Source organism: Macaca fascicularis, chromosome 11, assembly GCF_037993035.2.
Source record: "Macaca fascicularis isolate 582-1 chromosome 11, T2T-MFA8v1.1".
NCBI classification, from domain to species: Eukaryota; Metazoa; Chordata; class Mammalia; order Primates; family Cercopithecidae; genus Macaca; species Macaca fascicularis.
The window spans coordinates 113,696,884-113,722,407 of NC_088385.1; the positions used below are offsets into that span (position 1 = coordinate 113,696,884).

The following is a 25,524-nucleotide window of genomic DNA, read 5'->3' on the forward strand; positions in this document are numbered from 1 at the left end:
AGAAGATAGCTGTGTAGTACTGGACTTATAACACTTAGGCTTGTTGCAGATCCTTTTGTTGCCTCGCATTTATTTTTTGTTGTCAAAAATGTAAGGTTTCCTTTTCTCAGTAGCTAGCTTTTTTCTTCCTTTCACATGTTGATCATATGCTGAGGAAAGTGCAGAAATTTGTACATCTTTGATGCATGGAAAACTCATAGGGACCTGAAACTTCCTGGCTGACCAGATATTTCCACTGTTCTCAACTCCTCTATTTGTAGATAAAAAAACTGGGGGTTGACTTACCCAGGGTCAGAGTTAATGAGCAGAAAAGCTGGAACTCAAACCAGGTCCTCTGTCTTCTTTTCCGACTTCAGTGATGATCTTTGCAGGGCTTATCCTCAGATAACTCACAGTGTAGTAAGGGACCCACAGTGTCTTCCAGTACAGTATGATTCCTTCTACGGCATCCTACACTAAGGGTCATCACTTTCGGTAATGGAAAGCTTACAGCAGCCATTGTACTTTATTTTAGATAGCCCTAATTGTTAGAATAATTTTACTTGTATGAACTCTAAATCTGCTTTGCTTGTCCTAGTTTACCTATATTTCTCTTTGCCACTGTTGTCCATTATTGGACTTAGCTTCCCACCTCTTTGCTACTTGATCTTTATGATTTTTTTTCCCCCACTTACTGCCCAACACATTTATCAAAAAGCTTTCTCTAGCAAAGTTCCCTATAGTTTATTCCTTCAGTCTTTTAGCACATAGCTTAAATTGCTGTATATTGAAATTGAACGTTTCTTATTCATTTTACATACGTTCAGCATCCCTAATATTATAAACACTTGAGTCATGTTCGTTTATATCTCACTAACCCAAAATAGACATCTTGTCACTAAGTTAGAATATATTTCTCTTGAATAATTTGCATGTACTTAAATTTTAAATTGGGAACATTTTCAGATATGTTACTGTATCGGGGTGGTGTACATAGCTGGTCAGTAATGGGCACTGTAGAATCTATGAAATTAATAGAAAAATTGCAGGGTTTTTTTGGTTTTTGTTTTTGTTTTTGTTTTTTTGAGATGGAGTCTCGCTTGTCGCCCAGGCCCAGGCTGGAGTGCGGTGGCAGGATCTCGGCTCACTGCAAGCTCCTCCTCCCATGTTCACTCCATTCTCCTGCCTCAGCCTCCCGAGTAGCTGGGACTACAGGCGCCTGCCACCACACCCAGCTAATTTTTTGTATTTTTGTAGAGATGGGGTTTCACCATGTTAGCCAGGATGGTCTCAATCTCCTGACCTTGTGATCCACCCACGTCGGCCTCCCAAAGTGCTGGGATTACAGGCGTGAGCCACCGCGCCCAGCCTGCAGTGTTATTTTTTATAACATCACTACTTCCCTTTCTCAAGTGGCTTTACCATTTCATTAAAAGGCAGACCCTTGTAAACAAACAAAATACTCCTAGCAATATTTTTCTTGTACAGAATGTGCTTGTTAGCATTTCTTGATCTGTTTGTCCATCTGGCCATCTTTATGACGTAATATGCATCAACCTCCTATTCTATGCCAACCACTATGCTAGAGGTTTCTAATATATCATCTCATTTCATATTAGAAGCCCTAGTTATCCCTGTCTATTTAGAGTTAAGGAAATGTAGCTCAAGTGATTTCAAGAAATTTGCCCGAGATTACCTAGCCACAGGGGCAGAGCACAGCTGGTGTCTGAATCCAGGTGCTTTTTTTACTTCAACTATACTGTTTCAATTAAGTCATGTATAAGATGCCTTATACTTCATAATAGGGTCTCTCATATGCTGTCTGTGTAAATAATTGCCATAAGCATGTGAGATAGATAAACTTCTGCCTTACAAATAAGGAAATTTAGTTTCAGAGAGATCAGTTTACTCCAGATCCAAGTTCAGAAAACAGAACTAGGGACTAGGAAGAACTCACATATTTTGTTTCCGTGCTTTTTCTGCTATATTATTAATGTGTTCTTATGCCTTCGAAGACCTCTAAAATCACACAGCTGTCTCATTGAGACAACTTAACTTCCCTCTTTCACCTATTCTCGGCTATATTAGTCTGATTGAGCTGTCAAAATACCATAGACTGTATGACTTAAAGGACAGAAATTTATTTCTCTAAGTTCTGAAGGCTGGGAAGCCAAGATCAAGGTGCTGTCAAGGTAGGTTTCCTTTCGAAGCCTTTTCTCCTAGCCTGTGAGCAGCTGCCCTGTCACTGCTCACATGACCACTTCTTTGTATGCATTTACACAGCACGAACACAAGCTCTTGGTGTCTCTTACAAGGGAAGTAATCCCACGAGACCAGGGCCCCACCCACATGACTTCACCTAACCCTACTTACCTCTGTATTAGTTTGTTCTTACGCTGCTATAAAGAAATACCTGAGACTGGGTAATTTATACAGAAAAGAGGTTCAATTGGCTCACAGTTCTACAGGCTGTACAGGAAGCAAGCCAGCATCTTTCTGGGGAAGCCTCAGGAAGCTTTTACTCATGGCAGAAGGCAAAGTGGGAGTGAGACACCTTGTGTGGCTGAGCAGGAGGAAGAGAGAGAGAAGGGGGAGGTGCTACACACTTTTAAACAGCCAGATCTCATGAGAACTCAGGACAGTACCAAGGGGAAAATCCGCCTCCATGACCCAGTCACCTCCCACCATGTAATTCTCACCTCCAGCACCAGAGATTACATTTCAACATCAGATTGAAGGGGACACAGATGCAAACCATATCACTGCTCAAAAGTCCCATCTCCATATGCTAATATTGTCACATTGTGGGTTAGAGCTTTAACATATGAATCTGGGGGCATGGGACACAAACATACAGTCCATATATTAGCTTACCATCAGAGTCCCTGACTGTCTTTTGTGCATGCTTGGGCTATTAGAGCTGAAAACCAGGGATTCAAAGACAGAGGAACTAGTTCAGAGTGAGTAATTGAGTGTTGTGGAGTAGATGGCATTGGAGACAAGGTAAGGAAATTCTGAAGAGATTGTATATAGGAAAGAACTTGATTCACTAAAAGAGGTAAAGAAGCAAAGGGGCTGCTGTAGGACCGGGATTTATATCAGCCACCAAGATACGAGGTATGTGTTATTGTGACAGTGTTCATCTTGCAGCCTTACTAGTGTACTGTGTAATCAAACTGTAGCTTGTGCTAAGAACTCCCTAAAGATTAAATGAGATAATGTTCTCTCATTTGGTAAATTCTAATTTGAAACAAATGAAGATACTTCATTTGTTTTTGTATTTGCCAAGTTAGTATTTGCCAACATACTAACTTTAAAGACTAAAATACATTTCACATGGGCAGTGGAGAATAGGGCTTTCTGAAAAATAGACTTAAGTAGTAGAAGAAGCAGAGTTGGCTGGTACTGTGTTTGAAGAGAAATAGAAAGTTTTGACACACCCATTTTTGCCCTCAAAATGGAGGCTTGTAAATGGAAGCTTATAAAACCTTTCTTGTCAAGAAAGAAAGGGTAGCTGATTGGTTTTATAAGCTTCCATTTACACCTAAGCTCTTTCCTGTTAATGAACTCTCGATGATGTGATGTGTCTTTCTCAGGATTGCTAAATAGCAAAGAAATTTGAGCCAAACTTGTTTAATAATTGTTTCTCAGAACTTTATTTTCAGTTTTTTTGACAGATCACTGTGATATATAACATAACATTGATTGTATTACTGAAAAATGTACATGTGCAGGAAAGGAAGTTAGAGATGAAATTTAGGAAGTGAGATACAGCCTCATTCAGAGACAGTATCCATTAAATACAAAATGAGAATTACCATTGTCTTCTATATTACAAGTAGGAAAAACCCTGAAGTGTATATAATATTAAGCTTTTACATGAACTCAGCTGCGTGAGTATTCATTTTAGAAGATCTGCATGTTAGTTTTTTATAAAGAATTCAAATTTGACCCCTAGAGTCCTCCCAGAACCTTTATTAAAAGCATATTTTAAAATTCTGGCAATAAGTCATTAACTATTTAGTATTTTTGTGGTTTACAGTTTTTGAATAGGTCCGTCTTGTGGAACTGACAACATTGTCCCAGCTACAATTATAGTAAGCGTATTTTAGAATTTAATACCACCCTCATCTTCTGCATGTACACATGCACCTCTTGTTCCCCCCTACATACACATGCTGTATACAGAGGGCAGTAGTTAAGGACTATCAGATTTAGGTGCCTGACCTTCAGCTCCAGTTAAGAACTAAAATTAGATCCTTGTGGAATATGTATCCAGTGACGTTCATCACAGAAGAGTGTAGACATAACCTTGAGAGGTCAGGGAAACATCATCCAAGGGAGCCTGCCTTAACTACAAAAATTCCTTTGACATCTCATTTTTTATCTTAAAAATTCATGTAATAACTTATGTAATGAGATTTATAATACATTCATTTATTTTTATGTAGAAATCCCCTACCCCAAATAAATCTTTTAGTAAAATAGTGGTTGAAGAATATGTACCAAAATTACCCTATGACTTTAAATATCCCTGGTACTGGGCCACATCTCCCAGATGAATGTGCATAACCTATTTTAAGATTAGGGTCTATCCCATCACTATAGGAGTACTGGTAGATTCAAGTGAGTATAATTCAAGCACGTGGCTAACACTGTAGTCATAATGGGCAAAAAAGCAGGGAAGGAGGAGTCTATTCTATTATCTATTCTATTTTATTAAAGGGAAAGTGGCAGACTGTAAGGATAGGTATTTCACTGCCACTACAATATGAGAATTCTTTTTTTTAAGTAGAACCATGTTTAAGGATTTAGATCTGTTTATTTAAGGAAAACAAAAATCTGTTCTCAGAAATTCCCGTCACTGGCCTAGTTTAGCCCAGAATTGCTCTTAATGTTAGGAACACTCATTTTTGTTTTAGTTCTTGTGTATTACTACATACCAGTAAAAGAGAGTAGGACTGAGTCAAATAAGAATTTGAGTCCTCTTTCCCACTGTAGCATTCTCTGCTACATTAAGCAAATCATTTAGCCTATCTGGGAGTCAGTTTTCATATCTATAAAATGACAAGGATACCCTCTTGTCCTGAGTATGTTAATAGGTGTTATTTTTTGAAAGAGTTCTGTGGTCAAAGTAAGGAAATATCAGCTTTAAAAAAATGAACAGGGCTGGGCACAGTGACTCAAGCCTACAATTCCAGTACTTTGGGAGGCAAAGGTGAGGGGATTGCTTAATTAAGTCCTGGAGTTTGAAACTGGCCTGGGCAGCATAGCAAGACCCTGTCTCTAAAAGTTAAAAAAATAGCTGAACACAGTTAATTGTACCTCTATTCCTAGCTACTTGGGAGGCTGAGGCAGGAGGATCCTTTGAGCCCAGGAGTTCGAGGTTACAGTGAGCTATGATCATGCCATTGTTCTCCAGCCTGGGTGACAGAGTGATGATACCCTGTCTCAAAAAAAAAAAAAAAAAAAAAAAAAAAAACAAGTTTCTTTTCCATAATACATGAGAGAATCTTTGGTGGTTTGGTATGCCTTATAAGTTTCCCAAGCTTATTTGCCTACAAAACCCATTTTTATAGAATCTTTTGTACTGCTAGTGTTTGTTAATGGTAAGTGATCATTATAGCACCTTCTCTTAACATTCTGATTCTAGAAATTGGACACATTTTGTTTGGCTGTTCAGCTCGTTTCTAGACTGAAGTTATCCTAGGGTTACTAACAAGTTGAACTCAGTGCTTGTAATGTGTGTGTATCCTGCCCTTTTTTCCAGCTGGTACTGCAAAGTTACTGCATTTTCCTGTTTCTTGTAAATAACACAAACATTATTCCTTGTCTTTTGCAGTTTTTCACTTTCTCTGTTCCCCTTTGTTTCAGTGTATTCAATTATTGGCCCATTTTTATTTTAAATTAATCTATTCATCTTTATCTGAGTTTCAACAACTAATAGTAAAGATTTCTGAAACCCTCAGCCCATTAAATCCTTTTGAGAAACACTAATGTTGGAGAAAATACTATGTCACTTCTACATGTGGGCTTATTTCAATCAGAAAAACAAGCCACCTTTAAAATGTTGCTATTGGTTAAGATCTTTAATTATAGGTCTTGTTCTTAAAAATGTAAAATTTTAACTCTTACTGTGTACCATCATTTCATTTAATAAAACAGCATTGTAATAGAAGGAGTATTATCCCCATTTTATAGGTAATGAGACTAAAGCTCAGAGAAACCAAGTAACTTGTCCATATCTCACAAATGATAAATAGCAGTCATAACCAACTTATATTCTCTCTATTATACCTTGTAGCTTCTTATTAAAACATGTGATAATACTATATGTGGCATATGTATTGTAGTTATAATGATAAGTAACATTTATTGACTAATTCTAGGGCAGCACATACACATCATCTCATTTAACTCCCTCAATAACCCTATGAGGTAGGTACTTTTTTTTCTTTCTTTCTTTCTTTCTTTTTTTTTTTTTTTTTTGAGACAGAGTCTCGCTCTCTCACCCAGGCTGGAGTGCTATGGCAATGAGTGCTCTGCTCACTGCAACCTCTACCTCCTGGTCCCAGGCGATTCTCCTGCCCCAGCCTCCCTCATGAGTAGCTGGGATTACAGGCGCCCACTACCATGCCCATCTAATTTTTGTATTTTTAGTAGAGACGGGGTTTCACCATGTTGGCCAGGCTGGTCTCGAACTTCTGACCTTAGGTGGTCTGCCCACCTTAGCCTCCCAAAGTGCTGGGCATGAGCCACCATGCCCGGCGTCAAGTAGGTACTATTATACCAATTTTACAGGTAAGGAAATAAAGAAATTGGTCAACTTAAAGTCATACAACTGAAGTAAGTGGCAGCTGGGAATCGAAACCAGAGCTTTAATAACCTATTAAATGTTTGGAAATAATATTCTATAGCACACAGTGCTTTGAAGATGTCATATCCTAGTGTGTATGTTTGTAAATATTCTACATATTTGACAGCATCTTTGTGCCTGTGGAAGAAGAGAAATGTGTTAGACCCTGCCCCCGCCAAAGCTGATAAGAGAGATAACTCTCCGTGAATATAATTCAAGGTCAGAGGCTTAAGTGCTATAAAAGTGCTACCGATTAAGTATTCTGGATTTAGAGGTGGAAGGGATTACTTCCTGCTGGGGGATGGTGAAAAAGATAGCATTTGATTTGAAGGGAGGAGTGATTTAAGAAGGTTGGGAGGACATTTTGAATACAGGAAGTAACATGAGAAAAGGCACAGAAGTTTGGACAAGCATTAGAGGTAGATTATGGTGCCTAGATCAAGGATATTATGGCAATAAGTAGTTGAATGTGAGTTTTAGAAAGGTGAGTTATGGGGGATTGGTCCCCTTCCTAGTTAATGTGTTTGGATGTGTTTTATTTCAGGTATCTACTATGAGATAGTTAAAGAGAAATGTCTACCAGGCAGCAACATTTTCTTTTTGCTGCCAACTTTAGGAAGCAAGTCACCTATCTCAGAAGTAAAAGATACCACCATCAACCAAGTTATACAAGTTAGAAATCTATGAGGTTCCTTGCCTCCTCTTTCTTCTTCATTCTTGACCAATCATTCCACCAAATCGTTCAGTCAATTCTGCACTCTTAAAATCTTTCCTCTGCTGGGCGCCATGGTTCACTCCTGTAATCCCAGCACTTTGGGAGGTGAGAAGATCACTTGAGCTCAGGAGGTCGAGGCTGCAGCAAGTCATAAAGGCACCACTGCACTTCAGCCTAGGTGACAGAGTGACACCCTGTCTCAAAAAAAAGAAAAAAAAAAACAGCAGCAACAAAAAAACCTCTGTAATTTTCCCAGTTTCATTACCACTGCCTTAGTTCAGCCCGCCATCATCTCTCTTACTGCAACAACCACTTAACTGCCTTGCTTCTGGTCCTGCTCCCCTTTTCTTACTTATTTTCCACATTATCATCAGAGTAATATTTCCAAAATACAAATCTAATGTCATTTTCCTGCTTAATACTCTGCAGTAAGTTCCCCATTTCCTTCTGGATTAATTCCAGACTCTTCATTCTTCTCATATAAACATGGACTAGTATATTTTCTCTTTAAAAAAGAAAGAACAGCCTTTGTTGACCTTACATTTCCTCTTATTGTCAGCCCATTTCTCTGTTTGTCTTACAATAGCATCTTGAAAGGTATCTACTTCTCTCTCTTTTTTACCTCCCAGTTACTCTTCAGAAACTGTTTTTTTGTTTGTTTGTTTGTTTGTTTGTTTGTTTTGAGATGGAGTTTCGCTCTTGCTGCCCATGCTGGAGTGCAATGGTATGATCTTGGCTCACTGCAACCTCCGCCTCCCGGGTTCAAGCGATTCTTCTACCTCAGCTTCCTGAGTAACTGGGATTACAGGCATGTGCCACCATGCCTGGCTAATTTTTTGTATTTTTGGTAGAGACAGGGTTTCTCCATGTTGGCCAGGCTGGCCTCGAACTCCCAACCTCAGGTGATCCACCCGCCTCGGCCTCCCAAAGTGCTGGGATTACAGGCATGAGCCACCACGCCGGTCCCCAGAAACTGTTTTTATCAAGGCCATTTGTGATCTAGCATTGCCAGGTCTTTATGCTATTTGACCTTTCATCTGCATTTCAAACAGTTGACCATTCCCTCCATAAAATATTTTCTGCCATCTTGTGTTCCAGAACACCACACTGCTAAATTTCCTCTTGCTAATACCTCTTTACCTCCTTTATCAGTTTTTCTTTTCCACAGCCCCTGAGTGGTAGCATCTTTCATGGCTTTTAGTCCCCATTTTCTCTATATGTTTTTCTCTAGGCAATCTCATCCACTTTTATAACTTAAGAATGCCCTTATTCATATAGAAAGCATAGATAACCCTGATGGCTGCTTAGGGCTCCAGCCATATACATTCAGCTTCCTATTTGACATCTCCAGTTATCACAAACTTAATGTGACCTTACAGAATTTTCCTTCAAACCTGTTCTTTCCCCAGTCATCACCTTCTCAATAAATGGTACTATGTTGGCTTAAGCCAGAAACTTCCCTCTCCCCCACAAATAGTAAGTCCTATCAATTTTCCCTCTAAAATATATACCAAATCCGTTCACTTGTCTCCCTCTCCACTGCTACCACTCTAGTTGAAAGTATGTTTGTTCCAGTCCAACCCATTTTCCACACAGCGATGGTGATTTTTTTGGATTTAATTGGATTATATCTCTCTTTTACATAAACTCCTTTAGTGACTTTTCATAGTATTTAAAAAGTAAAGTCTGATCTTATCATGGCCTGTAAGACGCCACATAATCTGGTCCTTGCTTACTTTCCAGTTTCATCTCACAGCACTTTGCCTCCAACATCACCCACCTTAGCTTTCAGGACCTTAAACAAACCAGGCTCTGTCTATACTGTTTTTTCTCTCTTTCTTCTTTCCCCCTTCCCTTTCCTTCCCTCCTTCTCTCTCTCTCTCTTTTTCTTTCTTTCTGTCTCTCTCTCCCGCCCTCCCCCCCTTCCTTCCTTCCTTCCCTCCCTCCCTCCCTCTTCTCTTCCCCTTCCCTTTCCCACTTCCCTCTTCCCTCTTCCCTCTTTCCTCAGAGTTTCGCTCTGTAACCCGCGCTGGAGTACAGTGGTGCGATCTTGGCTCAGTGCAACCTCCGTCTCCCAGGTTCAAGCGATTCTCCTGCCTCGGCCTCCTGAGTAGCTGGGACTACTGGCACATGCCACCACACCCAGCTAATTTTTTTGTATTTTTAGTAGAGATAGGGTTTCATAATGTTGGCCAGGATAGCCTCGATCTCCTGACTTCATGATCCACCCGCCTCAGCCTCCCAAAGTGCTGGGATTACAGGCGTGAGCCACCGCACCCGGCTACTATTCTTTCTTCTACTCTTTGCACATTTAGCAGCTTCTCACTATCAGAACTTGGTCTAAATATAACTCTATCTAAAGTTGATATTTTCCCCAGTTATTTGCTATCAAAATATCCTGTTAATTTCCCTTATATTTACTTAACATTTTAGCACCAGAATTATATCTCTGTTCACACTGTGTACCCATCACCTAACACAATGCCTTGAATATGGCAGGTACTGAGAATATTTGTTAAAGGACTGAATGGAAATTGAACCTGTACCTTTCAGGTGTCATTTTAAATGATACTTCTTTAGGAAACTTTTCCCTGAATTGGTTTAATTCTCTCCCATGAGACTGGATTAGGTGCCTTAGATTTTTATTGCCATAATATTTTATGTTTAAATCAGTGGTCTTCATGGGAATAGGGTAGGTTTTCTCCTCAGGAGACATTTGGCAGTTTCTGGAGACATTTTTTATTGTGACGACTGGGTAATGGGAATATTACTGGCATCTAGTGGGTGGAGGCCAAGGGTGCTACCAAATGCCCTACAATGCACAGAACAGACTCCCAAAACAAAGAATTATCCAATCCAGGATGTCAGTTATGTTGAGGCAGATAAATTCTTGCTTAGATCTATTCAGTGCACTTATCATATTGATCCCTATCTTGTGTTTCTTTGTAATTCTCCTCTGTTCCACTTTAAGTTCCTTAGAAGTCTCACCACACTGGATTTATTAAAGGGAAATTAACAGGATATTTTGGTAGAAAATAACTTGGTAAATTCTTGATAGATGGCCGAGTAGATAAGAAAATGAATATACAAAGCAGCCATGGCACAACTAGGACAAGTTGGCCTAGATCCTGATATTAGATATAGAAAGCAGTTGCTTAGTGCTTGAGGTAAACTATAATATCTGTTGCTCATAGAATGATGGCACAGTTGAGTTTCTGTATGGTACATTGATGGGATGCCATATTTCAAAGCTGTATTATATTTAGGTTAAAGCTAAGTTGTTTTAACAAAGGGACCTCAAGATAGAAGTGGCTTACAAAATATGTGTTTATTACCTTCTCAAGTAATAGTTCTGAGATAATCACTCAGGCAGTGAATGACTCTGCTTTATTAATTTATTCAGGGACCTGGTTTCCTTTCAAGTTGTCAAATCATGCTTCACCATCTGAGCATTGTCTTAACCTAGACTGGACTGCCACTTTTAGGTTTAGGCTATAGAAGGGGATAAGACAGTGGAGAAGTCATACCCACTGTCTCAAAGAGCCAGACCTGGAAATGGCATAGATCATGTCTATACACTTTCATTCTACTGGCAAGAGCTCCATCATACAGCAGTGAAGAACAACTAGGGAGTGTGGTGTGGCTAGGTAGCCATGGGCCTTGCCACAGTTGTTACTGCATGAGAAAAGGACAGTGGGTTTTGGTGGACAACTATCAGTTTCCATCACAGTTTCTAACAAACTGTTAGATAAACCTACAGTCAGCCCTCTGTATCCATAGATTCAACCAACAGAGTTAAAAAATATTTAGGGGAGGTTGGGCGCTGTAGCTCACGCCTGTAATCCCAGCACTTTGGAAGACCAAGGCAGGCGGATCACCTGAGGTCAGGAGTTCGAGACCAACCTGGCCAACATGGTGAAACCCCATCTCTACTAAAATACAAAAATTAGTGGGGTGTGGTGGTGCGTGCCTTTAATCCCATCTACTCAGGAGGCTAAGGCAGGAGAATCACTTGAACCTGGGAGGTGGAGGTTGCAGTGAGCTGAGATCACACCACTGCACCCTAGCCTGGGCAACAGAGCGAGCCTCTGTCTAAAAAAAAAAAAAAATTAGGGGAAAAAAACCCCCAAAACAATGATATAGCAGTAAAAAATACAAATACAAAATACAGTATAACAATTTACGTAGCATTTACATTGTTTTGGGTATTATAAGTAGTTTAGAGGTGATATAAAGTATATGGGAGGTTGTGCAAAGGTTGTATGCAAGTACTATATACTATTTTATATTAGGGACTTGAGCATCTATGGATTTCGGTATCCATGGGGGTCCTGGAACTAGCCTTCTGAGAACACTGAGGGACACTATTTATGAAGCTTTATATTATTTATTTATTACTCTGGTATCTCAGTTTTACTACCTTATATAGTTGAAGAAAACTTATAAAGGATAAGAAGTGTTGTCTAGAACAGTGCTTCTCAAATTATTTGTGATGAAGGATCAAGGTCTTACATTGTTTGTTTTTCCCTAATTTGCAGTAGGCCAATACTTTTCTAAAATGCAATACAAATTAATCACTAAAAGAAATAATCATCAAATTACTATGAAAGTTTCTAAATGCATACTCTTCTTTATCCCTGTCTCACCTTATGTACCTATCTCAACATGACCTAGCAACAAGGAGTTGGTGAACTGGCACTAATCAGTAGACAACTCTTCTAAGTAACACTTGCCTCAAAAGTGTTTTCTAACAACCTATTTTGGATTACCAGAGTCTAGTAGATGAACTGTGGTATCAATCTTTTAAACAAAGGCATTTTCTTTATATATAAAATTTTTAATTTTTTAATAGTTTTAGAAATCACCTCTTAAGATAGTATATAAATCTTGATAGATCATTTGAATGCTTACATATGCTTCATAGCGTATTTTGTTTCATAACTAAGCCAAAGATGATCCTTGTTTTATAGATTCAGAGTGAAAAAAAAGCCTACTATTCTGGAGCTCAAAGAAGGTTGCCTTAGAGGGCATTTAGTTTTAATGCATGGTGTGGAGGGAAAAAAAAAGGCCTAATAAAGTGACATGCTCAAAATCACAATAAATCGGAGACAGCTATGGTATGATCATAATTTACAATGGAAATTACATTGGAATCAGATGATCTGGATTGAGTCCTGACCTTGTATTTCTTAGCCAAGTGGCTCCAGGCAATCTTAACGTTTTAAGAATTGTGTGGTGGGGCCGGGCGTGGTGGCTCAGGCCTGTAATTCCAGCACTTTGGGAGGCCGAGGTGGGAGGATCACCTGAGGTCAGGAGTTCGAGACCAGCCCGGCCAACATGGCGAAACCCCGTCTCTACTGAAAATACAAAAATTAGGCAGACGTGGTGGTGTGTGTCTGTAATCCCAGCTACTCAGGAGGCTGAGACAGGAGAATCACTTGAACTCCAGAGGCGGAGGTTGCAGTGAACTAAGATTGTGCCACTGCACTTCGGCCTGGGAGACAGAGAAGACTCTGTCTCAAAAAAAAAAAAAAAAAAAAAGAATTGTGCAGTAAGCATTTCTTAGATTGAGAAATATAAAAGTTTTTTGTAAACTGTAAAGCACATAAGCAAAAAATATTACAGGTGACACATCCCAAATCCTCAAACCTGAAATCTCCAAAATTCAAAACTAAAAAGAAAAAATACCTATTTATGGGGTACATGTGATACTTTGACACAAGTGTACACAATGTGTAATGATCAAATCAGGGTAATTGGGATATCCATACTCTCAAACATTTAACATTTCTTTGTGTTAGGAGCATTCCAGTTCTGTTCTTCTAGTTCTTTTGAAATATACAATAAATTATTGGTAACTGTAATTGACCTGTTGGGCTACTGAACACTAGATCTTATTCCTTCTATCTAATGGTATTTTTGTACCCATTAACCAGCCCCTCCATATCCACCCCCAAGCCATCTCCACTACCCTTCTCAGCCTCTGGTGGCCATCATTCTACTCTCTATCTCCATTAGATCTTTTTTTTTAGCTTCCATATGAGTGAGAACATGCAATACCTGTCTTTCTGTGCCTGGTTTATTTCACTTAACATAATGTCCTACAGTTCCATCCATGTTGTTGCAAATGACAGGACATAATTTGGAACTATTTTGAGTGCCGACATGATATTCAAAGGAAATGCTCATTACAGGATTTTAGATTTGGGCTGCGCAACCAAGTAAGTATAATGCAAATATTTCAAAATCCAAAGAAATCCAAAACACTTCTTCTGATCCTAAGCAGTTTGATTAAAACATACTCCACATGTGCTATAATTATTAAAATTGTGAAGCCATTTCTTTTAATGGTAAACCAACATTGTTCTTTCTGGACTCTGCTGCATTTCATGCTACAGATTCATTGAGAACAGGAGTCATATTTAATACTGCATCCATTTAAAAGTATGTTTTACAAGGACTCTAGCAATATGAAAAATGCTTATTATGTTATATTTAAAAGTTAGGAAGCAAAATTATGTGCACATGATGATCATACCTGTGTGTTAAAGTAATAATGCATGTTACTGAAAATCAAGTAAATTAACTAAGGATCAAGCCCTCTGTCCACTGTGTATAAAATATACCAGTTCATATAATTAAGGATTTTTTTCTATTTTCTTTAATAGTTTTATTCTGTATTTTAAAGAGCATATACATATAAGTAACTTAAACTCTTCAGAAAAAAGAACGTTGTATGAAGGTGCATACTTTCTGCTACTTCTATGAAAAGACTTTTACCCTGGGGGATGAACCACCCTACCAATACAGTCACAAGAATAGCGTCTACTACTTTCTTTCCTTCTTAGAAAGGGAAAGTGTCAAGACATTATTAAAAGACCTCTAATCTCAAATGCTTGAGATTTAGGGAACTTAATTTATTTCGAGTTGGGGAGAGGGTGCTAAGATTAAGAAGAAATAAAACATAATGATAGTCACCATTAAAGAGTGCTTATTATGTCCCAGCATGTATTTTATAACATCCCTGTGAGATACGGATGTTATTCCCCCCGCCCTTTTTTTTTTTTTTTTTTTGATCCACCCACCTCAGCCTCCCAGAGTGCTGGGATTATGGGTGTGAGCCACCATGCCTGGCCTCCCATTTTTTAAAAATGGGAAACTGAGACTAAGAAGTGTCTAAATCATACAGCTGGTTAAAAAAAAAAAGGTCACACAGTGGCAAACCCAGGTATTAAACTCAGGTCTTTGATTTAAAAGCCACCATAATACATTTTCTTCTCTTGTGAAAAAGATGTCCCTTCCACCTTCAGAGAATTTTTAGTAGTTGAGGCAAACTCATAAAAAGAAAACTAACAGGATGGATGTGCTAAGCACCAAATGATTGCTACAGATTTGTGGTTTAGGTATCCCTTAGAAAGGAAGAATGTTGAGGTCTGAAGTGATTAGGGAAATTTTTATGTTGAAAATGGGTTTTAAGCTTAGTCTTCGAGAATTGCTAAAACTTAAATAGAAAAGGAAAAGGACTGATGTGTAGAGGGAGGCTGTAACAAAGCAAAAAAGCTCAATATGAGATAATTTGGAAAGGAATATAGCTAAAGAGGAAAATTTGATAAGAATAGTATGAAAGAAAACGCAGAGCAGGTTAGCAGATCTTAAGTGCCAAACTGAGGACTTTGACATTTTACCTGATAATAATGTGTAACAGATAACCTGTACTGAACATTTATCACTTGCCAGACACTGCCCTATTTGTTGTACATGCATGATCTCATTTAATTCTTGCAGTAAATGAGGTCCAGAGACAAGTAACTTGCCAAGGCCACAATTGTTCAGAAGAAGAGCCAAGATTTGAATATAAACAATTTAAATTCAGAACTTCTGCTCTTAATTACCACACTGATTTGGTTTTAGAGTCCATGGTAGATTGAACAAATTTCAAGCCCAGGATCAGTGACCTTAAACAAGTAATGTGCCTCCCACCTTTGGCAGTTTTTCACATTTTAGTTCAGAAAAGTGATGTGACGATAGAAAATGACATCTCATTCCTGTCCCTGCTGCCCTTACACATCTTTAGCACATGGCAGCGAAGGAGAAGTCAAGGTAACGTGCTAATGGCTTTCAAGTCTGCCTGCTTTTCTGTGTTCGTCTGGTCAGGTATTCTCAGTTAACCCTTGACCCCAACGTCCAAATTATATCAGTCCATTGTTAATCATAGTTCAGTGGTCCTCACATTGTGGATTCTGGACCAGCAGTAGCATCAACTAGGAATTGTTAAAAGTCCCATTTCTGGACCCTCATCCCAGACCTACTGAATCAGAAACTCGAGGGATGAGGTGCAACTGTCTGTTTTTTAAAAGTCCTTTAGGTGATTATGATGCATGATGAAGTTTGAGAACCACTGTTAAAGTCCACTATAGGATTTCAGTTCAGGAGCAAACTACTAAAAAGTTTTTGGCAATCCTTGAGGGGTAGATGTGGTGGCAGGGCATACCATGCTGAAGGAACAGTGGAGGAAAGACTCAGGATGTATCATGGTCAGGGACTGGGGGTCAATTTGGAACATCTGAAGAAGAAACAGTGTGTGTTTGCGTTGTGTGTATCAGACAACAGTAGGAAAGGGGAAACTAGGCCCATTTCAGCAACATTCTGTGGGCAGCAGGGAGGTATGAAAGGTGTTTGAGGAGAGCAGAGCATGTGTTAGGAAGAGTAAAATCAACTTAAATAGTTACAGCACAGAAAAGTACTGATAGGGCAAAATAAAGGGGAAATACAAGAGTACCTTTGAAACACGGAAGTAGTACACAAACTCAACAGATAGAAGAACTATAAAGAATGCTGCCTAGTCAACCACTTTTATTTGTTCCTGATAATATTCCTTAAATAGAAATTACTGTATTGAGTAAAGCATTAAGTATGTTGATTAAATATCACTTTCATTGTTTTTTATGTTTTTGGTTCTAAAAATTGTAATTTGAAAAAAGAGAGTCATTGTCCAAAAAGTGGTATTACTTTTCAAGAGATATAGCAAAAAACTGTGCAACAGTCACCATGTGAGGTAAGTCTGTAGTGAGAAATGGTATGTTCAAGAACAACTGTGATTAAAAACTGTGCAAAAAAATCTTGTCTTTGCTTGCTAGATGATCTTCTACAAGCTTTTAGATGAGGCAGTTTTTAACTAAAAATTTTGTAGGCATCTTTAATCTCTTTCATGTCCCAGAGTTTCTCAGTCCATTTGGTTTATGTATAGCCCTGGCTATTCCAATTTGTCTTCGGGCTCTGCTGTTTTTCTTTCTTGAGTCTGAAGTTATTAGGAAGAAAAGTGCCATAGTGCCCATAGGTTTTCTTTTTACTTTTATTGTTGCTGTTATTTTTAGTTTAGAATGGAAGAAAGATATTTGTGTGCTGTTAGACATGTAGAACTCCGAATTCACAAATGTAATATTTTATAATACCTTATTACATGTTTCCCAACTTAAGGAGGAAGGCAGATATTTCCTTCTTGAATGAAATTGTGAGGAAGCAAAGGTGATCTGACTCCACCCCCAGGAATATACCACATATGAAGTAGTATGTAGAATGTATTTTTTTGTCTTGAATGTGAAAGGTCTAAATATGGAGAAAATTTTCCCTGTTCTGTATACTTTTAATAATGGGCACATTATACTTTCTGCTATCCCCAAACTACATTCAAAAAAAGTACTTTAAAAATGATATTAAAATATTAAAAGAAAGTCCTTTCTAATTATCAGGTATGGTAAGGATATAATTGACAATGTTATGAAATTTTTTTTTGGCTTATCAGGTAAAGTTCCTTTCCACATCTATTTAAAGAACGTAATACAATCATCCCTCTGTATCGTGCAGTCTGCATCTATGGATTTAATCAATTGTAGATTGAAAATACTCAAGGAAAAAAAGGATAGTTGTGTCTGTATTGAACATGTACAGACAAACTTTTCTGTCATTTTTCCTTAAATAATACAACCATTTACATAGCATTTACATTGTATTAGATATTATAAATAATCTAGTGATGACTGAACATATACAGGAAGAAGTGCATAGGTTATATGCAAATACTATGCCTTTTTTTTTTTTTTTTGAGACAGTCTCGCTCTGTTGCCAGGCTGGAGTGCAGTGGCACGATCTTGGCTCACTGCAACCTCCGACTTCCTAGTTCAAGTGATTCTCCTGCCTCAGCCTCCCGAGTAGCTGGGATTACAGGCACGTGCCACCTGCCCAGCTAATTTTTTGTATTTTTAGTAGAGACAGGGTTTCACCATGTTAAGCAAGATGGTCTCAATCTCCTGACCTCGTGATCCGCCTTCCTCAGCCTCCCAAAGTGCCGGGATTACAGGCATGAGCCACTGTGCCCATCCTTCTATACCATTTTATATAAGATACTTGAGTATCTGTGGATTTTATTATCTGCAGAGGGTTCTGGAATCAATCCCACACAGATACCAAGGGATGACTACATTTTAAATGGGCATTTTTGTAGCTGATGACTATGTGCACATAGCCTAGGTTTCCTGACAGGATTATAATGTGACCCACAGGCAGCCTCTTTTTATTAAAGAGTTAAGTCTGATGATAGATGAATAGAAATTTTGTAAAATCTTATATTGGTAGTAGTAGTTGTTGTTTTTATAAGATATAAGGGAGTACAGAAACGTTCAGCAATGGAGTAGTTATAGCTGCTTGCCTCACATGTAAGGGTAAGCTTGAGAGACCCAGACCTGCAGTTCGTAGAGAAGAAAGCTGACATTGAATTTTGAGGGAATGGTCAGTGATCCTTAAATCTGGCAATGGTATTAAAAAAACCTCTTTAGGAAATAAAGATATTTGGGTTCATTCTAGAATTGTTTTTGAGATATTGATAGCAAGGTTTGGAACCAGAACTACTACATATATTTGTACGATCTGTGCCCTACGGCAAGAGAACAAAAGAAAGCTAAAATTCTGTACACAATCTGAGCTTCCCAAGCTATGTGTGCTTTTTAATAATTTGCCCACCCAATGGGAACTTTTTTCTGTAGTTTGTATACTAGGAGGAGTCACCTTTTTGCAATTGGCTCAAGGCTTAATATATGCTAATTCAACTGTATTTGGAACCTAACACTTGGAATAATTTTTTATCAATTTGTCAGCAAAAGTTCTTCTCTGGGGTTGTTTGATGATTAAATATTATTAGATCTTAGCTAAAGGGGGTTCTAGGGTTTCTGAAACATGGGACTGCTGCTAAAGAACTATAAATTCAGAAGCAATAGCGCAACTAAAACTCAGCAGAAATGCATACTTCTTTAAATCTTTTTGCAAGAGCCTGTACTCTGGACAAATAGGAACCAATTCTTGAGGCGTTAATCTTTATTTCTGGGAAGGGAACAGCTATGATTCAAACTGATTGTCTTCCATCCTGATGGTGACCTTATATTTCAGTCTCTAACATTCCGTGATTTAAAAAATAATAAAAACCTTTTCTATCTGGATTTTTAACTGTTGTTAAATACACTGGCAGAGAAACATTCTGTGTTAAGTCATTTGAGCCAAATAATGATTTTTGCATACTCTTCTTGTTTTTCAGAAACTCTGTGAAGGCATATTTAAAGTCCTTATAAAGGACATCCCAACAACATGTCAAGTGTCGTGCCTGGAAGTACTCCGCATTCTCTCTAGAGACAAAAAGGTTTTAGTTCCTGTAACAACTAAGGAAAATATGCAGATACTGCTGCGACTAGCCAAACTAAATGAGTTAGATGATTCTTTGGAGAAAGTATCAGAGTTCCCAGTTATTGTGGAGTCATTAAAATGTCTGTGTAATATAGTGTTCAACAGTCAGATGGCACAGCAGCTCAGCCTGGAACTTAATCTTGCTGCAAAGCTCTGTAATCTCCTGAGAAAGTGCAAGGACCGGAAATTTATCAATGACATTAAGTGCTTTGACTTGCGCTTGCTCTTCCTTCTGTCACTTTTGCACACCGACATCAGGTCACAATTGCGCTATGAGCTCCAGGGACTACCGCTGCTAACCCAGATCTTGGAAAGTGCCTTTAGCATCAAGTGGACCGATGAGTATGAATCGGCCATAGACCATAATGGACCTCCTCTCTCACCTCAGGAGACGGACTGTGCCATTGAGGCCCTCAAAGCTCTCTTCAATGTGACAGTAGACAGTTGGAAGGTGCATAAAGAGGTAAGGCAGAGAAGGCTATTTTTATCTACCTGAAATTTAATTGGTCTGGGGCATCCCTAGAGTTTCCTGCAAGAGAAGAATACAAGTTGGGAAATGGAAAAAGTTCCCACTTCTCCCATTAAGCAATTGTATTACCCAGGATGTACTTCTTAACCATTGTAAGTCTTATTCTTTCCATTTGTGTGATAACACCTATCAGAATAGGTATAAAAATGGACTACTATTTTGTAAGTTGCCAAATATAGTTTTCTGAGTTGCATTATTGTCTCTTTTTAAGAGTGCCTCTTTCAGGAATAAGGTTTAAATGATAAGATTTGAGGGGAAGCAAAACAATGTGGTTGATAAAGCTATAGGCATTTTCAGTGGCTGCCATCTTAAAGGAAAGTTAAGACAGATCAAGCCAGTTGAAGTTGATCAATCAGAATTAGTGTCTGCTCAGGAGAGTAGAAGATGCTCTGTGTATGCCTATCGTGGAGAGTAGAAGATGCTCTGTGTATGCCTATCGTCCCAGTCTCCAGGGGGTTTCTCTATAGTGTTAGATAACTACCAGAGGTATAGGACCACAACTAGATATCTGTGCTCATATATAAGTTCTAGAAAACAAGCTGATTATGCCAGAGTGTGGGGAAGGTTATTTTAAACCACCTGACTTATTTCTAAACAAAGATCTTTCTTCACTGTGGCTTGGACCCTTCAGCAACCCAAAGTGAGGCAGATTTGATAGTTTACATTTGAGTACCTATAAGAACAATATGCTAAATAGGAAACTTAGTTTAAGGAAGTCAACAAATTAAGTGAAGTAGACATAAACTTTTTTCCCTCCTTCTGGAAGCATAACATGTCACATTTACTCTTTTTAGCTTTAAATAACTGTTGAAATTCAGCCCCTGCTGTAAAAAGAGAGAGATTTTGATGCCAGAGCAAATTGTCTTTTTTGACAATTGACTTTTAAGATTTAGGCTAACATTTGAAACACTTCTCACCCATGAGTAAAGATCTGTTTTTGCCAGCAGCCTACTTTAAAGGGATTATCTCAGTGCAGTGCTATAGTGGGAATATGCAGACATCTGAGTTTTAAAGCGCAAATAGGTCTGTATTTTGAAACTAAATATTTGAATATCAGTCCTAACAGCTGTTCTAGATGACTGTAGTATGGTCAGTTTTTCCTTGGACTTGGCAAGAAAAGATGTGGAAAGCCCACATGCTCCATTTATGCATTGAAACCAAATATTTGGAAGTATTTAAAATGTTATGTTTCTATGCTTATTTGGTACCTTCTATGGTTATTTTTCTTACGCTGTTTGTTTTGGGGTTTTTAAGTTCTCCATTTGAGACTTTAAACTCCTGAGACTGTTGGTTTGCCATTGTTAGAGCCCCCTGTTATTTAAATTATACCCAAAATAGTAGCTCACACTGTTCAGATTCCTGACAAAAAAGAGTGTAAAATTCAGTGAGTACACATCAGTATATGTATGAAATGGATGACAGGTAATAAATATCAGTATATTGAGATTATCCCTCATTAGTGTACTTCAGTTATAAGTAATATCGGAGCTAGAAGAAGCTTTAGAAAATGTTGAAGTAGCAAATACTCATTCTGTGTTATAGAATATTTAATCTCCAAAAGATACATGAAAAGGATCCGTGATCCTGGAGCGGGTATCTCTGACCTAGTACCCGTTGTGAGTCAGTTGATATAGCCATCATAAAATATATACATTTAATGTGACTCTGGGCTATTACTGAAGTGCTCAGAAATTTAAATACTATTGAACATAAGATTCTTGCCAACCCAATTAGATAAGAATGTCTTCATGAGTTTCCAGAGTCAACTTTTAGCAGACATTTAGTCATTCATTCATCCAGTCAGTCAGTCAGTGAATATTTATGGTCAATTGCTAGACATTATGCCGAGCATTGTGTAATATTTTTGCAAACAATAGGCATTGTCTTTGCCTTCATGAAACTTCAGTTTTTTTAGGTGAGAGAGGTAATAAATCAGTAAACACATATATAATTCAAATTCTCTTAAGTGCTAGGAGAGAAAGAGCGCATTGATTGAGAATACTTAGTAAGAAAAATTTTCTGAAGGTGTCTCCTGAGATCTGAAAAGAGAACGATTTAGCCATTTGAAAAACCGGGGGATAAAAAATTGGGGGATGAACATTTTGTGGAAGTTAAACAGTGTATGAAAGACAGAGACCAAAGCATAGGGTACTTTCTAGTGAGGGACCCACAACGTGGCATAAAGAAAGTCTGTCACCAGAGTGCAAAGAAACTTGCTACTTAAGAGCCCATTTACCTGGATTTTAATAGCTCCTTGATTGTCAGACAAAAGACAGTTTACTTCGATTGGGCAAGCCCCTAAAGAATTGCCAGAATTTTAAAACAGTGACTGAAATAAAAGGATATGGAAAACTTGTGGTACAGAAGAATCCAACTTTTAAAATAAACGTTATTTTCCTTTTTATGAAAATAATATATGCTCATTGTATAATGTCGAGGAAAAAGGCATATAAGCAATTAGAAAATACAAATTACCTGTAAACTCACCACTCAAAAGATAAGCACTTTTTTATTCTTTTTTCTTATTTTTTTTTTTTTGAGACAGTCTTGCTCTGTCACCCAGGCTGGAGTGCAGTGGCACAATCTTAGCTCACTGCAACCTCTGGCTCCCGAGTTCAAGCAATTCTCCTGCCTCAGCCTCCAGAGTAACTGGGATTACAGGCATGCGCCACCATGCCTGGCTAATTTTGCATTTTTAGTTGAGATGGCGTTTTACCGTGTTGGCCAGGCTGGTCTTGAACTCCTCACCTCATGATCCACCCGCCTCGGCCTCCCAAAGTGCTAGGATTACAGGTGTGAGCCACTGCGCCAGGCCTCTTTTTTGTTAGCTAAAGAAATAGGGTCTTGTCTGTTGCCTAGGCTGGAATGCAGTGGTGTGATCATAGCTCACTGCAGCCTCAAACTCTTGTGCTCAAGCTGTCCTCCCGAGTAGCTGGGACTATAAGTGCAGGCCACCACACTCAGCTAATTATTTTTTATTTATTTATTTATTTTTGAGATGGAGTCTTGCTCTCTCGCCCGGGCTGGAGTGCCGTGGTACGATCTCGGCTCACTGCAAGCTCCGCCTCCCGGGTTCACACCATTCTCCTGCTTCAGCCTCCCAAGTAGCTGGGACTACAGGTGCCTGCCACCACGCCCTAAGTTTTTTGTATTTTTAGTAGAGATGGAGTGTCACTGTGTTGATGATCTCGATCTCCTGACCTTGTGGTCTGCCTGCCTCGGCCTCCCAAAGTGCTGAGATTACAGGCGTGAGCCACGGCACCCGACCTATGTTTTAGTCTTTTAAGACATGGGTCTTGCTATGTTGTTCAGGCTGGTCTTGAACTCGTAGCCTCAAGCAATCCTCCTACCTCAGCCTCCCAAGTAGTTGGGATTACAGATGTAAGCTACTGCACCAAGCACTGTTTGCCTCTTTTGGTGTGTATCTTTCTTTTTTTTTTGAGATGGAGTTTCCCTCTTGTTGCCCAGGCTGGAGGGCAATGATGTAATCTTGGCTCACCGCAACCTCTCCCTCCTGGGTCAAGTTATTTTAAGTTCTAGTGATTTTTCTTATAAAATTTTTGTAGATACTTTCCTGAAATCGGTGGGCCAGAGGGTTTCAAAGTTTCAAGGTGTTTTTATATATGTTGCCAAATTTACCTTCAGAAAAATATTGTTGGTTTATACCTTTTCAAACCCTGGACATTTCACTTTTTAAAATCTTTGCCTATTTCACAGCTTTACAGTTACAGAAAATGCAAACATTTGGTTTTAAACTGTTTTAGTTATTTTTATGACCACTTTCATTTACAGTTCACCAAAAATAGAAAATTAATGACTAGGTTTTTCTTGAGGTTTAGCAAATTAGTGCAATTTGTTCATTTTAGATTCATGCCTCAGTGTTAAATTCGTGCCTGCCTGCTGATGCCATCAGCAGATTAATTTGGAGTTTGCTTTCCATTTGGTGGGAAATGTAGCTAGCCTTATTTCCACATGTAGAATCAGCCTCTGTCTCCCTTTCCTAAAGGTGTAGTGTGTTTTAAAAAGCCAGTTGATTTCTTTAGCAGGATACAAAGTCAGTTTTCGAAAAGTTAATTGAAATGGTCTTGTCTTCCTCCTGCTTTAACACTTTTCTAAATATCTCTGTTGATGGAAGAGAGCATGTTATTCTTGGGACTGTAAGGGATCCCTAGAATGAAGACCACATTCCCTTCTCCCGTGCTTCCAAGGTATCAGTGCAACGTAATAAGAAAGTACATACCAGCAGACACGTTAGAAACAGAGAACCCAGTGCACACAGAGAAGTACAAGTATCTGAGTAGTCAAAGGATACCATTTGAATGAGATAAAACAGTGAGTGTCCATAGAAGTTAATTAGGAATGTCACAAAAGGGGTTAGTTCCATGATTATTTTAGACACTTTGAAGGAAATACGCAGTAGTGGAATCTGTAATGAAGATGTGAAAGCTATATAAAGAGATCCCAAAGAATTTCCTGAGTTTTTTTCTCCGTTTTAATGTTACCTCATTTTGATTTTCACTATCATAACCAAGCCTGCTTGCTCTCTTTCTCTTCCTTTGCCCTTCATCCTTACGGACTTCTTTTCTCTCTCAGCCTTTGAAGGTGGTATCATTTCAGGAGGAGAGAATATTGATGCCCTGAAAATATCAAAACTAAATCAGGAAGCAATTAATAAACAGTTGTATAAGCTGTGTTTATATAATGTTTTATGAAAAGCAATTGCATTTCATTGCTGGCATCTTTGTGAGACAGGAGCATTAACCCCATTTGACAAATGACAGTGAAAATCAGAGAGTTTCAATTACTTGCAGAAAGTCACACAGTAGAATAACCAACAGTAGAAAATAGTGTTTACTTTGTTAAGACTTCTTAAATGATAGCATTTATCCAACAAATATTTATTGAGACATAAACTAATGGAATAGAATAAATAGAGTCGATACAGTCAACTGACTTACAGGTAACTTTGAAGTACAGTAGTGAAAGAATGGGCTTTTTAATAAACGGGGCTTTATCAGTTGTATGGCCACGTGGAAAAAATGAATTCGAATCCCTAGCTTACACCATATACAAAAAATTAATTTGAGATGGATAAGAGACCTAAATATACAAGGTAAATAATAAAGCTCACTAAAGAGTATCTTCATGACTTTATCTCATACAAATCAAACATTTCTTAAATAAGCAAAGATTTCTAAAACAGGACAAAATAAGGATCAAACCATAAAGGAAAGAAATGACAAATCGATTTTCATTAAAGTGAATTCATCAAAAGAAGCAAAAAGGCAAGACACCAGGAAGAGGATATGTGCAATGACTCTCTTCAGAATACATTAAAAAGTCCTACAAACCGGTAAAAATAAAAATCAGACACCCCAATAGAAAAATAAGCAAAGGACTTGAACAGGAACTTCACAAAAGAGATACCTCAATGAGTAATAAACATACGAAAAGGTGTCCAACTTTATTAGTCACCAGAAAAATGCATGCTACAACCAAGAAATCACTACACATCCATGAGAATGACTAAAATTAAAAAGGCTGACTCTAACAAGTATTGATTGGTGCCCCCGTAGAGCAACTGGTGGGGTATAAATTGGTGTAAGTATTTGGAAACACTTAGCAGTACCTTGTAAAGCTTGACATATGGATATAACCTGTGACTCAGCATCTCCTCTCTAGGGTGTATACCTGTAGATATCAAATGACATGTAA

The 25,524-nt window shown here is 38.4% G+C and overlaps 1 protein-coding gene across 22 annotated transcripts in view; it reads left to right on the forward strand.

Annotated features, from left to right (window-relative positions):
* Window positions 1-25,524, forward strand: part of RIC8B (RIC8 guanine nucleotide exchange factor B) — a 112,330-nt gene that overhangs the window by 22,995 nt on the left and 63,811 nt on the right. For all 22 annotated transcript variants that reach the window (XR_012420569.1, XR_012420568.1, XR_010579570.2 and 19 more), the window contains one exon: window positions 19,135-19,743. Coding sequence is in view for 8 of the 22 variants with exons in the window: in XM_005572111.5 (XP_005572168.1) it covers window positions 19,135-19,743 (609 nt within the window). In the remaining 14 variants the exon portion in view is untranslated. The remainder of the gene's footprint in view (window positions 1-19,134; window positions 19,744-25,524) is intronic.